The sequence below is a fragment of the Oncorhynchus mykiss genome, chromosome 6 (genome assembly GCF_057628025.1).
Source record: "Oncorhynchus mykiss isolate SJ-2025 chromosome 6, ASM5762802v1, whole genome shotgun sequence".
NCBI classification, from domain to species: Eukaryota; Metazoa; Chordata; class Actinopteri; order Salmoniformes; family Salmonidae; genus Oncorhynchus; species Oncorhynchus mykiss.
In genome coordinates, this window is record NC_143027.1 from 71281478 (window position 1) to 71297030 (window position 15553).

General features: G+C 42.3%; 1 protein-coding gene across 2 annotated transcripts in view; it reads right to left on the reverse strand.

Moving 5' to 3' along the window:
- LOC110526494 (spondin-1) overlaps positions 1–15553 on the reverse strand; it is a 137120-nt gene that overhangs the window by 15954 nt on the left and 105613 nt on the right. For both annotated transcript variants that reach the window (XM_036980881.2, XM_036980880.2), the window contains exon 7: positions 2809–2873. In XM_036980881.2, coding sequence (XP_036836776.1) covers positions 2809–2873 — 65 coding nt within the window. The remainder of the gene's footprint in view (positions 1–2808; positions 2874–15553) is intronic.

Below are 15553 nucleotides of genomic sequence, written 5' to 3' on the forward strand. Positions count from 1 at the left end.
AAGGAAGAAAACCTCATGTACAAACAGAATGTGTACATTTCCACATCACACTACAATCAAGAACCTCCACCTCCTCCTCTCCTTTTCCCCTCCTCTCATCCTCCCTTTCCCACCACCCATCCCCTAAACCAGTTGATTTGATTTCCTCTGCATTTACACAGCCACTTTATGATACAATTAATTTGCTGGCATATAAACAAGATAGTGAGCTAATTACCCTCTGTGTATTTGATTGGCTCTGTCCCCAGCTGTGGTTGCCTTTGGAAGCTCTCTTTGGAGTCTCACACTCAGATCCTATGTGAGAGTGTTTTTTACATTGAGGATGCTTTTCTCTCTGTGCTACCTGTGCTAACTAGCTCCTTGTTTTTCTCCTAAATAAGAGATGAAATTAAGGTTTATGCACGTAGGAGTCTAAAGGAAGCCTAGTCACGCTGATCAACTTGGTGCAGGTGGAGATGAGCTAGCAGATTCAGGCCATGTGCTTTTGAGTGGCTCCAAGGCACCTCATTTGTGTGCATATAGAAAGGACAGAGAAGAAGAAGGGTGGGGGTCGCATATAGAAAGGAGAGAGAAGAAGAAGGGAGAGGGTGGCATATAGAAAGGACAGAGAAGAAGAAGGGTGGGGGTGGCATATAGAAAGGAGAGAGAAGAAGAAGGGCAAGGGTTGCATATATAAAGGAGAGAGAAGAAGAAGGGTGCAGGTGGCATATAGAAAGGAGAGAGAAGAAGAAGGGTGGCATATAGAAAGGAGAGAGAAGAAGAAGGTGAGGGTGGCATATAGAAAGGAGAGAGAAGAAGAAGGTGAGGGTGGCATATAGAAAGGAGAGAGAAGAAGAAGGGTGGCATATAGAAAGGAGAGAGAAGAAGAAGGTGAGGGTGGCATATAGAAAGGAGAGAGAAGAAGAAGGTGAGGGTGGCATATAGAAAGGAGAGAGAAGAAGAAGGATTGCATATAGAAAGGAGAGAGAAGAAGAAGGGTGAGGGTGGCATATAGAAAGGAGAGAGAAGAAGAAGGATTGCATATAGAAAGGAGAGAGAAGAAGAAAGTGAGCGTGGCATATAGAAAGGAGAGAGTAGAAGAAAGTGAGCGTGGCATATAGAAAGGAGAGAGAAGAAGAAGGTGAGGGTGGCATATAGAAAGGAGAGAGAAGAAGAAGTTGAGGGTGGCATATAGAAAGGAGGGAGAAGAAGAAGGGTGAGGGTGGCATATAGAAATGACGGAGAAGAAGAAGGGTGAGGGTGGCATATAGAAAGGAGAGAGAAGAAGAAGGGCAAGGGTTGCATATATAAAGGAGAGAGAAGAAGAAGGGTGCAGGTGGCATATAGAAAGGAGAGAGAAGAAGAAGGGTGGCATATAGAAAGGAGAGAGAAGAAGAAGGTGAGGGGGCATATAGAAAGGAGAGAGAAGAAGAAGGGTTGCATATAGAAAGGAGGGAGAAGAAGAAGGTGAGGGTGGCATATAGAAAGGAGAGAGAAGAAGAAGGTGAGGGTGACATATAGAAAGGAGAGAGAAGAAGAAGGGTGGCATATAGAAAGGAGAGAGAAGAAGAAGGGTGGCATATAGAAAGGAGAGAGAAGAAGAAGGGTTGCATATAGAAAGGAGGGAGAAGAAGAAGGTGAGGGTGGCATATAGAAAGGAGAGAGAAGAAGAAGGTGAGGGTGACATAGAAAGGAGAGAGAATAAGAAGGTGAGGGTGGCATATAGAAAGGACAGAGAAGAAGAAGGGTGAGGGTGGCATATAGAAAGGAGAGAGAAGAAGAAGGGTGAGGGTAGCATTTAGAAAGGACAGAGAAGAAGGGTGCAGGTGGCATATAGAAAGGAGAGAGAAGAAAGGGGGTGAGGGTGGCATATAGAAAGGACAGAGAAGAAGGGTGAGGGTGGCATATAGAAAGGAGGGAGAAAAAAAAGGGTGAGGTTGGCATATAGAAAGGAGAGAGAAGAAGAAGGGTGAGGGTGGCATATAGAAAGGAGAGAGAAGAAGAAGGTGAGGGTGGCATATAACAAGGAGAGAGAAGAAGAAGGTAAGGGTGGCATATAAAAAAGGAGAGAGAAGAAGAAGGTGAGGGTGGCATATAGAAAGGAGAGAGAAGAAGAAGGTGAGGGTGGCATATAGAAAGGAGAGAGAAGAAGAAGGGTTGCATATAGAAAGGAGGGAGAAGAAGAAGGGTGAGGGTGGCATATAGAAAGGAGAGAGAAGAAGAAGGTGAGGGTGGCATATAGAAAGGAGAGAGAAGAAGAAGGTGAGGGTGGCATATAGAAAGGAGAGAGAAGAAGAAGGGTGAGGGTGGCATATAGAAAGGAGGGAGAAGAAGAAGGGTGAGGGTGGCATATAGAAAGGAGAGAGAAGAAGAAGGGTGCAGGTGGCATATAGAAAGGAGAGAGAAGAAGAAGGGTGGCATATAGAAAGGAGAGAGAAGAAGAAGGTGAGGGTGGCATATAGAAAGGACAGAGAAGAAGAAGGTGAGGGTGGCATATAGAAAGGAGAGAGAAGAAGAAGGGTGAGGGTGGCATATAGAAAGGAGAGAGAGGAAGAAGGGTGAGGGTGGCATATAGAAAGGAGAGAGAAGAAGAAGGGTGAGGGTGGCATATAGAAAGGAGAGAGAAGAAGAAGGGTGAGGGTGGCATATAGAAAGGAGAGAGAGGAAGAAGGGTGAGGGTGGCATATAGAAAGGAGAGAGAGGAAGGAAAAAGGATGTTGCTGCATAATTGGTCAGTCACTCAGGAGAAAGTGTGAGTGAGTTAGTCAGAGAGAAAGAGTGAGAGAAACAGAGAGAGATGATAGAGGAGGTTACTGCTGGACTACTCACACATTCAAGGGTTGCCAGGCAGGCCACTGCGCCTTCATTTTGATAACTGTCAGGACATCATCACCCTGAGAGAGAGAGAGAGAGAGAGAGAGAGAGAGAGAGAGAGAGAGAGAGAGAGAGAGAGAGAGAGAAAGAGAGAAAATATATATATTTGCTCAACAAATGCACTTGTCATCTGACAGATAGAGGCTCAGCCATATTCACCACATTACTCTTCCAGATGAGTGGAGAGAACAGATGAAGACAGATAGAGGCTCAGCCATATTCACCACATTACTCTTCCAGATGAGTGGAGAGAACAGATGAAGACAGATAGAGGCTCAGCCATATACACCACATTACTCTTCCAGATGAGTGGAGAGAACGGATGAAGACAGATAGAGGCTCAGCCATATTCACCACATTACTCTTCCAGATGAGTGGAGAGAACAGATGAAGACAGATAGAGGCTCAGCCATATACACCACATTACTCTTCCAGATGAGTGGAGAGAACGGATGAAGACAGATAGAGGCTCAGCCATATTCACCACATTACTCTTCCAGATGAGTGGAGAGAACAGATGAAGACAGATAGAGGCTCAGCCATATTCACCACATTACTCTTCCAGATGAGTGGAGAGAACGGATGAAGACAGATAGAGGCTCAGCCATATTCACCACATTACTCTTCCAGATGAGTGGAGAGAACGGATGAAGACAGATAGAGGCTCAGCCATATTCACCACATTACTCTTCCAGATGAGTGGAGAGAACGGATGAAGACAGATAGAGGCTCAGCCATATTCACCACATTACTCTTCCAGATGAGGGGAGAGAACGGATGAAGACAGATAGAGGCTCAGCCATATTCACCACATTACTCTTCCAGATGAGTGGAGAGAACGGATGAAGACAGATAGAGGCTCAGCCATATTCACCACATTACTCTTCCAGGAGAGGGGAGAGAACGGAGGAACACAGATAGAGGCTCAGCCATATTCACCACATTACTCTTCCAGGAGAGGGGAGAGAACGGAGGAAGATCAGTTTATTTCCCCCTCTTCCACCTCTTCCCATTTTCTCTCTGAGACAAAGGAGTGATGAATACAGCGTGCGTCACTTCAGATGGAGCGCCGGCATCACCACTTCATAAAACCTGCATAAATATTTAATCAGTAGCTCTGGACACCGCAGGGCTCTCTGTGTCACTGCCTGAGCAAGAGGGAATGTCTTTGCGCTGGTCCCAGATCAGACAAAACACTCAAAGCACAGAGCAGGATTTAACCCCAGACTGAACTCAGACCTGAGAAAGACACAGCTCCCTCGACATCCAGTCACAACAAAGAATAAACCTTGAGAGTTATGGGAAAATGTTTCATCGATATTAGTTTTGCCTTTCCACTAGATTGGTTTGTGAAATAATAGTTATTTTGTCCATCACATAGAAATGTGATGTGGACATGAAAATATTATATCAAATCGGTTTAATGTTCAATAGTAAACATATCTCTGGGATAACAGCATTATACATATTAAATGCTCTGGCCCATTCCATGTGGAAACCATATTTCTTAAGAACAAAGCACAATAGGATCACTGCGACTGCAAAAGCCACAATTAAAAGTGTTTGAGCACCACACTGGCTCATTTGCGCCCAGCCTTTTTCATTACGGCTGCAATTTATGACATCACATTGTGGCGGTAATGGCTCTTTGGCTGTGAATAGGCGGCTAGCAGCTGACTAGAACATTCTGTTTGTATTGTTATAGCTGAGAGAGACTGTGTGATGTACAGTGGACTGAAGAGTGCATTCTGCCATATGTGAAATGAACCAAACCCTGCTCTGGGCTTTTTCGATGCCTTTACAAAATGGTACAGATAAAGCACATTAGAAAACATGGATGTATTGGTTCATATGTAAAACAGCAATTATAAGGCTATCATTTGGCCGAGACTGTAAATGGTGACATAGATGGAAACAATTTGTCCTGATGAACAATGAACATCGAACACAAGTCATCAGAAGAAAAGAAAACTGCAGCTCAGCACATCTTGTCAGACATCTGCCACCGGGCATGTTTGCACCTGGCTACTGCAAAGATCAAAGTGAATTATCCAATGCCAGATCATTGCTTTACAAGCCACCAATTAATGTTTCCAATAGAGGATTCTGTTCCAGTACCGTCTAGTCCCATTTCTGTATGTTTGGTAATCACTTTTTAATTATTTCCTGTAAGATGATTACCCATAGTAAAAGGCTGTGAGCCCCACCCAGTCATACAGAGCTGACGTCCTTCCTTTGTCCTTGAGAGCTGCATCGCAGGCAGGCTTTTGTTCCAGCCCAGCTCTAACATACTTGATTTAACTAACTGGTCTTCATCGAAGACCACAATTTGTAGATTATTTTAATCAGCTGTGTTAGTGCTGGGTGGGGAAAAACCCTGCACACACTGACAGCAGTTCAAAACCCCCTGTTCTGACCTCTAGATCTGCACTGCCAGTACACGTAAGCAGTCATAAGGCTTATTCATCCTGCAAATGACCTCTGAACTTTTTTCCATACCTCTCTTTACACATTTACTTGTAATACCAATGGGATCACAGCTAGCTCGTGGTAACACCGTCTCACTTCAGCAGTCAGCAAAAGCCACACACCCTTTGAGACCTGGCCTGATTGCCACCAGCAGCTCTTGAGGATAACCTGTTCCCCTCCGGCTAAGTGATGAGGCGCTCTGTAATCAGCCAGGAAGCCTGACTGGAACCTAATCGGGGGGTTTGTGTAGCACCTCTGAACTCCACTGCTTCTGTCTACTGAATGCGGTGGGAAAGGCAGTGCAGGATCCAGCTAGCTCTGGTTGAGACAGCAAAGACCATATAGTCGTTTCCAAATGCCATGGGCTACTATCACTGAATACATAAACTACATGCTCTGGACACAGAATACACAGAATATGTAACAGAATACTTATCAACTAGATGTACATTTTACAGTATGGCAGAATGTGTATCACAAATTGTACTGTATGTATTGGGTGATTCATCAAAAATCTAGACGAAAACAGGACCATGATTTTGGGTATTTTGACTAAATGTTGTCCATAGAAGGGTCCTTTGGAGGAAGAATTGTTCCAAAGCATAATTGAGAAATAATTAATTGAAGTTGGGACATTTGTGACATTTTGGCCTTACCCATAAGACACCATAATGTTTCATCTGTAAGTTCTAAAAATAAAAGATTTGTGTCATATGAAGCTTTACCGCTTGCTCTGTAATGGGTAGTAGTTAAATTGCAATAACAATTTTCTTACATTAATATGTGAATATTGAAAAATATAAACATGAATAAAGGAGGCCTAGGTACGGCCAACATTTCACACATATTCCAAATTCAAATAATATATACATTTTAGAATTATGCTTTAAGATACAAATGTCAAATATATGTCAACAATCCTTCCCCCAAAGGACCTTTCTATGGATACAATTTCATGAGAATGAAAAAGATCATGGTCCTGTTTTGTTCTAGTTTCGTTAGGAATCCCCCTATTATGGACCACCTCAGTGTCAAAGAACAGGTTAGTCTGTACCAGAAAGCACAAACAAACGGATAAACTAAGGCTGCTCATTTGAGCATATACCCCATCAAGACTCCACTTCAGTTCCCGCTGTGTCTATTGTTGTGAGTCTATGCCTCTCTGACACATCAGAAAAAATAAGATTTGATTCATCTTTGTTTCAGACAAGTTCTTTGTTGCCAAAGAAACATAATGGCCCAGTGTTGTTCAGAATAGCTCTTTCGGCTTGATGACTGTGTTGTAGATTTGGAATTGAAAGGAAACATCAGGGAAAAAAATTAATTAAACTCTCCACTCATGGTGAAGAGAGAGAGAGAGAGAGAGAGCAAGAGAGAGATTGAGAGAGACAGACAGAGAGAGCAAAAGAGAGAACAGAGAGACTGACAGAAGTCCCTTAACTTCTTTGGGACTGGGGGGCAGTATTGAGTAGCTTGGATGAATAAGTTGCCCAGAGTAAACTACCTGCTACCCAGGCCCAGATAGAAGTTTCTAAAACTGTTTGAATGATGTCTGTGAGTATAACAGAACTCATATGGCAGGCAAAACCTGTGAAAAAATCCAACCAAAAAGTGGGAAATTTGAGGTTTGTAGGTTTTCAAGTCTTTGCCTTTCCAATATACAGTGTAAATGGGGTCAGATTGCCCTTCCTAAGGCTTCCACTAGATGTCAACAGTCTTTAGAACCTTGTTTCAGGCTTCTACTATGAAGGGGGAGCGAATAAGAGATGTTTGAACCAGGTGTTTGTTTGGCAGAATTCCATGAGCTAAATCACACGTGAGAGCGAGCTGCGTTCCCTTTCATTTATAAAGACAAAGGATTTGTCCTGTTGGAATATTATTGAAGATTTATGATGAAAACATCCTAAAGATTGATTCCATACATCATTTGACATGTTTCTACGAACTGTAATGTAACTTTTTTGACTTTTCGTCTGGACTTAGTGCTCGTGCGTTGTGCATTTGGATTACTGGACTAAACGCGCAAACAAAAAGGAGGTATTTGGACATAAATTATGGACTTTATCGAACAAAACAAACATTTATTGTGGAACGGGGATTCCTAGGAGTGCATTTTGATGAAGATCATTAAAGGTAAGTGAATATTTATAACGCTATTTCTGAGTTTTGTGACACCTCTCCTCGGTTGGAAAATGGCTGTATGTTTTTCTGTGGCTTGGTGCTGACCTAACATAATTGCATGGTGTGCTTTTACCGTAAAACTTTTTTGAAATCTGACACAGCGGTTGCATTAAGGAGAAGTTTATCTTTAATTGTGTGTTTAACACTTGTATCATTCATCAACGTTTATGATGAGTATTTCTGTAATTTGCTGTGGCTCTCTGCACTTTCACAGGGTTTTTGTTTGAGACAATGTATTTCTTTGTTTTTCAATTTAAAGTTTATTAAGTTTTCTTGTTTTTCAATCAACCAACAAAACACATTCCACATTCACAGATGTGACAGGCTTTTAAAAAAAATAATAATAATAATAATAATAATACTTTTGAAAAAATATGATAAAGTCAAATAAAAGCATTTATTTTTCTTAATCTATATATTTTCCTTGGTACATATATATATATATATATATATATATATATATATATATATATATATACATACATACATACATACATACACACACACACACATATACATACATACACATATATATATATACATGCATGCATACATACGTACGTACATACATACGCACACATACATACACACCCACACATACGCACACGTACTCAAAAACTAAATTAAAATAAAAACACACAAAAAAAAAAATAACATTAACACTTGCAGCAGCACTATCAAGGTTCTTATCAGCTATTTCAAGCATTCGCTGAGACGACGGGCCAATAGTTTGTTTTTAGGTTTTACAGTACCTTACACAACATGTATCTGCGCATTTCCCTAGTCACCCCGTTCACTCTGTCCAGTTTGAAATATAGTTGAATAGTGGAGACCAGAGTCTATCAAACTTGGGCTGTCTCTTGTGGAGGTCATAAGTGAGCTTTTCAAGAGGAAGAAAGTCAACAATCTGGTCAATCCACATTTTAAATGTAGGAGGGGTATTTGAGGCCCACAATAGAAGAATACATTTCTTAGCAAAGTATGTAATAGTCATAAGCAAATGTTCTCTGTCAGGATCAAGAACAAAGTCCTGCTGGGCATTAAGAAGATAGATACACGGTGTCATATCAAACTGTACCTCTAGTATTTTCTGTGCAGCAGTATGTACAGATTGCCAGAATCTGGCAATCTCCCTACAGCTCCAAAATACATGCATATAGGTTCCACTTTCAGAGGTACATCTTTTACAGTTAGGAGACATATCTGTTTTCATTCTATGGAGTCTCAAAGGAGTATAATAAAATTCGTACAAACATTTGTAATTAGATTCTTTCATTTTTACACTGGTAGAGGAGCAGTATACCCTGTCGCAAACCTCCGCCCATAACTCATCACTGATAGTCAGTCCAAGGTCCTTTTCCCAGATTATTTTCAAAGGAGTAAAGGAGGAGCTTCCTTTCTCAGAAAGGAGTCTATAGATGTAAGATATTTAGCCTTTAATGGATTGTGCTGTGACAATAAGGGTTTCAACTTCATTCAACTGAGTTCTAAACCTCCTCTTGGAGGTAAATGAGGAAATTACATGTCTAATTTGAAGATATTTAAAAAAAATGGGATCTTGGCACATCGAATTCACTGCAGAGCTCTTGAAAGGATTTCAGTGTAGTGGTTTTCTGATGAAATAGGTCTGAAAAGGTCCTGATTCCTAGAGTATGCCAAAGATTAAAGTTGGCCTCCCTCAGGGCTTTTGGCAAGTCTGGGTTGCCCACTATAGGCGAGTGAGAACATATTTGGGAGGAAATGCCCAGGTATTTCTTACAGTCCCTCCACGCTAGTAGGGTGCTGTAAATCACAAAGGTTTTGGCTATGTTGCCCACTTCACTAAAGTTATTAATGAATATAATTGAGCTTAAGGGCAATGAACCACAGGATTGGGCTTCTATCTGAATCCACGTTGACTCTTGTCTGTTTGTGATCCATGTTAGCATGTTGCGGATTTGGGCAGACCAGTAGTACAATTGAAGGGAGGGAAGGGCAAGACCACCCTTAGATTCAGGTTTCGATAGAGTGGAAAACTTGATCCTAGGTTTTTTATTGCCCCATATAAATTTGGTGATGCTTTGGTTAGTTGTTTTGAAGAAGGAAACTGGGAGATAGCATGGGAGCATCTGAAATAAGTAGTTCAGTCTAGGGAGGACGTTCATACGGATTACATTAATTCTTCCTACTAAGCTAATTGGGAGGGAGATCCAGGTTTGAAGATCGTTCTTGATTCGGTCCAGGAGTGGAAGATCATTTTCCTTAAAAAGGCTATTCAGATCTGGTGTTATGAAGATCCCGAGGTATTGAAACCCCTGTGTTTTCCATTGGAAAGGACAAAGTGTCTTCATAGAGCTGCTGAGTGTAATATTGAGAGGGCAGGCAGTGGATTTGTTAAAATTGATCTTATAACCTGAAAACTTGCCATACTGAGCAATTGTGTCTAAAATGAGAGGGAGGGATTTCTCAGGGTTGGATATGTAGAGCAAGACATCATCCGCGTAAAGCAAAATCTTGTGCTGCAGGCCGCCTGCAGAAACACCCATAATACTTGGATTGCTCCTTATCAGCTCTGCCAGAGGCTCCGCCCCCAACAAGTAGAGCAGCGGGGACAGCGAGCACCCTTGTCTTGTGCCCCGTTCCAGAGGGAATCTGTCAGAGTTCAGTCCATTAGTAGTCACCATGGCATTTGGATGAGAGTATAGTGATTTGATCCATTTAATAAAATTTGGGCCCATATTGAACTTTTCTAAGACTGAAAACAGAAAGCTCCACTCCATCCTGTCAAACGCCTTCTCAGCATCCAGTGAAGCCAGCAGGACAGGGGTCTTTTGTGCGTTTACTTGATCAATAATATCAAAAAGACGGCGAATGTTATCAGAAGAGTATCTGTCTCTAATAAATCCAGTTTGGTCCGCTTTTATTATTTTGGGAAGAAGAGTGTTTAGTCTTTTGGCGAGCAATTTGGTAATTATTTTATAGTCGAAATCCAACAAGCTTATGGGCCGGAAGGACGAGCAGGATAGGGGGTCCTTGTCCTTTTTTAGCAACACTGTAATGCGAGCTGTGTGCATTGAGTCTGGGAGAACTCCGTTTTTGCAAAAATCCTCCAGCATTGGCATGAAGATAGGGCTGAGCTGGGGCCAAAAAGCTTTGTAGAACTCTCTGGGGAATCCATCTGGGCCTGGGGACTTATTAGGTGGCATGGAGGTAATTGCCTCCAGGATCTCCTCAGGAGTGAAGGGGGAGTTGAGATCTTCCTGGTCGGTCTCTGATAGTTTAGGTAGCGAGATTCCCTCTAGGAAAGAGTGGAGTTCTGCCTCTGTGTGTTTTCTCTCAGAGGTATATAGTTTGCAGTAAAAATCATGAAAAGTTAAATTGATATTTTTTTTTTTTTGGGTCATATGTGACCTCGTCCTCTGCTGTTCGGATAGCCATGATTGTACGCTCTGACTGCTCCTTTTTTAATTGGTAAGCAAGCAATCTACTGGGCCTATTGCTATACTCATGGTATTTCTGTTTAGTAAAGAAAACTTTTTTTTTTATCTCCCGAGTGTAGTCCAAATTCAGTTTGGCTTTGGATACTTTAAGATGACTCCAGGAGGTGCTGTCTAGGGATTGTTTATGTATTTTTTCACAGCATTCCAGCTCCCTCTCAAGATCTAGCCTGTGTGCTTCCATTGCTTTTTTCTTAGAGGAAGCATATGCAATTAGATGACCTCTTAGTGTGGCTTTAGCAGCGTCCCACATTGTGGCCGGAGAAACAGGAGAGTCTTTATTGTCTTGTGTGTAGTTGTCTATCCATGTAGTTACCAATGTATGGAACTCGTCATTTGATAGCATGGAGGTGTTGAATTTCCAGCTCTTTGACCTCGGGATGTTTTTGCAGAGGTCAAAGCAGAGGTGGACAAAGGCGTGATCTGAAAGTGCTATGGATCCGATTGTACATGTGGCTGAATTTATGAAACTCTTTGGGATAAAAATGTAATCTATACGGGAGTAGGTGTTATGGACATTAGAGTAGTATGTGTAGTCCATAGATGAGCTATTATTCTCTCTCCAGATATCTATCAGTCCCATCTCTTTAGTAAGAGATTTCAACATCTTTGCAGATCTAGGATTTGTGGTGGGGACTTGAGATGATTTGTCTAGGGTTGGGTTAAGGGTACAATTAAAATCTCCGGCCACCACACCAAAGGAGACACAATGCTCATTGAACAGGGTTATCATTTTTGACATGAAGGCAGGAGTATCTGTTTTAGATGCGTATATGTTTAATATAGTAATTGGTTGACCATATAGTGACCCAGTTATCAAAATAGATCTCCCCTCCGGATCAGATATGTTTTTGTCAATTATGAATGGAACATGGCTGTGCCTCTACTGTTTGATTTGAAAGATGAGAAATACACCTGTCCCACCCAAGCTCTGCGGAGTTTGGCATGTTCAGCATCACAGAGGTGTGTCTCTTGTAATAGCGCAATGTCTGCTTTTTCCTTTTTTAGAGCACATAGTATCTTTTTTCGTTTTATTGCATGCCCTAGACCATGGCAGTTCCATGTCAATAGATTTAAGGTACTAGTCATCGTCATCGAGCAGTAATCGAACTTTAGTGCAAGTCATCGCTGGGTAAAAGTGGATAGTAATTACAGCTGCGTTCACATAAAAGGAAAATAAATGGTGTACATAAAATAATAATCTCTGAACACCCCAGCCGAGTTCCCAAACAACTCGACACATCCCGTTGGATCTATTACCCCCCCGCTCAGTCTCAATTCTGTGTTCCGAATAAAACAAAAACCGGGAACAGTTAGCAACGCACAACGTCTCCCTCTCCCCACCAAAGAAATGCCTCATCCTCTCCACCCCGCATTGAGTAAATAACACAGTTGCCCTCGTCCAGACCACAGTAAAAGAGGGGAGAAAAATAAAATCAATAGCCCAGCCTACATATGCCTCCCCCAAGGGACATAGGGAACCCCAGGTAATAATAGCAACAACAAAAAAAACAGGGAAATAAAAGTAGGCTGAAACATTAGTAGGCCTAGGTTAGGCTATACAGCCCATCCCTCTCAGTTAAAGGAAAATAAATATAAATTGGACGGCTATAATGACATTTAGGGGGTGGATCTCTGGATATCGGCTATATGTCGTCTTACCTCTTTTAGTAATGGCATTAATCGCATTTAGTCATTGGTCTGTTTCTCATTGGCCAGGATTGTCTTTCAAAAAACGTTTTGCCTCTTCGGGAGTTTTGAAGTGTCGCAAGGCTCCTTGGTGAAGAATCCTGAGCTCGTTTGGGTATTTGAATCCCCTGAAGATGCCTCGGTCAATGGAGTATTTCTTCACTTCGTCGAATTCTCGGCGCTTTCGGCGTATTCCAGCTGACAGGTCCTGGTGTAAAGCAAGTTTGGCGTTTCCCACTGTGATGGTGTTGTTTTTCGCCGCCTGTAGGACTCGTTCCTTGTCGGTGAATCTCAGGGAACGTATGGTTATTGGGCGCGCTGGTTGTCTGGCTGCTGGTGGGGGCCTCAGTGCTCGGTGAGCTCTCTCGAGTTCTATGGGCCTGTCGGTGGGCAGGTGGAGCCACTCGGGAAGTTTGTCTTGCAGGTAGCGGATCAGTGGCATGTTTCCCTCTTCTTTTTCGCCCAGATTGAATAGAACACAATTATTCCTTCGCCCCCTGTTTTCCAGGTCCTCTGTTTTCTCTTCCAGATGCTCGATTTTCTTTTTAGCATATGCTATTGTTTCCATGGCATCTGTCAATAAGTTTTCCATGGATAGGATTCGCCCCTCTGCCTCGTCCAGGCGCCCCGCGTTTATGGTTATCTTGTTGTTGATGTCAGGCAAAGCGTTTTCCAGGATTGTCACCTTGCCCCCTATCGCACTGAGCTGAGAGTTAATGGCATCTAATTTGGTGTTTAGTTCTGTACGTTGGGATCTCAACTCAGAAAGGATGTCTTCGACAGAGTGCGAGGTTGGCATTCGTTGTGCCTCGTGGGGGAGCGGGTTCTCTTGCTCCTGGCTAATGGCGCTAGTTTTTTCTGAAGCTAGCTTCTTCTTGGAGGCTTTTTCCATCGCTAATACTCGAGTCCGGGTAAAAATGTCACCTGTAGTGTCGCCTTTTGTAGCCGCCATGACTTTTTCTTACTAAAGCTAAATGAGTGTGAACTTGGAGTGGAGGTAAGATTAGGAATTGGAAACTACTTTTGCGGAGCTCTTAGTTCATGCGGCCATCTCGTTCAAGGGTCACGTGATCCCCCGACAATGCATTTCTGAACATAACGCACCAATTTCAAATGAGGTTTTTGGACATAAAGATGAACTTTATCGAACAAAACACACATTTATTGTCTACCATGGAGTCCTGGGAGTGCCATCCGGTGAAGATCAAAGGTTTGTGATTAATTTTAACGCTATTTCTGTCTTTTGTGACACCTCTCCTTCTTTGGAAAATGGCTGTATGTTTTTCTGTGGCTAGGCGCTGACCTAACATAATCGAAAGGTGTGCTTTCGCCGTAAAGCCTTTTTGAAATCAGACTCTGGCTGGATTAACAAGAAGTTTATCTTTAAAATGGTGTATAATACTTGTATATTTGAGGAATTTTAATTGTGAGATTTGTGTTGTTTTGAATTTGGCGCCCTGCAATTTCACTGGCAGTTGTTGAGGTGGGACGCTAGCATTAGAAGTTAAAAGCAGATGAAAGAGAAAAAGAGAGAGAGAGAATGAGCAAGCCACTGTAGTGGGATGTGTGCTGATGAGGAATGCGTCTGAGCACTAAGAGGTCTGTGTGAACCATAGCTATGTCTAATGACACCACTGCTCTACTCCAGACTCCAATACTCCACTCCAGCCCCCATAGAGCTTCATTATAGCATTACTCCTAAAGCAGAGAGGGTGGTTCCAACAGGATCTGTTCTCTCCTCACTGACCCAGAAGGAACACACTGACAGATCTCTGGATGTGGATGGCAGTGTATGTGTGGTGTGTGTGTGGTCTACTTCAAAAGGCACTCCAGGGAACAAAGAGATAGAAGGGGGACAGATTTTTGAAGCGCACTCAATCCACTTCAGAACATCCTGCCCTGATCGCTGCATTCTATGTCGTGTCAGCCAGCCCCAGTCCCTAGTCACTTTAAAATCCATTTGATTTAATTGAACCACCCATAGGTAGTGCTCTGGCTCGGATCGTTAAGGTAGCCTATTCCTCCGCCACTTTCAGGACGCCGTCAAAAGAGTACGCCGCAACAGGCTTCTCAACACAAAGCAGCAAGGAAGAAAAGAATATGCTTTTAGAGCAAATTACTTTTTTTCTCCTTTTTTAGTTTTTACCAAAAGGAAATGCCATCAAAATGTGTTTGAATGCTATAAGCATTAGCCGCCCCATCACTTGGGATCATGGTCCCTTTTTTCGGGGAAATTATTTTCAATTTGAAAAGCCTAAGTGGGGATTATTTCACTCGTATCTCTCCTCCCTCTCCCTCCCTTTCATTCTCCCTCTCTCTCACTCTCCCCTCTTCTGCACTCGTTTTTTCTCTCCCACTCTCTCTCTCAATTCCTCTCTGTGATGATACTCTCAAATCTCATACAATAGATAATGAACATAATCCTAGAGTAGCACCTGGGAAGTCTCTGATTGGACACCACTGTGCTAATGATTGTAACATCCACTCAGCTTGTTGTGAATGCTAATACAACATCAGCTTAGCCAACTGCAAGGAGGATGTGTATTGAGGATGATCAACAGATTATAGCGTAATGATGCTATTGTTATAATGAATGGTACAATAGTCAATAAACGTATGAGTTCATACTGAGTGAGTGGGTTACTGACATGCTAGAATAGTACCGGAGACTGTCGATTGTGGCAGTGGTCTTTTGTAATACATGTAAATAGACTATCTGGGAAAGCTGCATTGGCATTGTAAAATAAAGTGTTTTTGTCTCCAGGGTAGATTTGTTTATGTTCCTCTCATTGTCAGACTGATGAGGGGGACCAGCCTGACAAACCAAATCAAATTTATTTACAAAGCCCTTACATCAGCTGATATCTCAAAGTGCTGTACAGAAA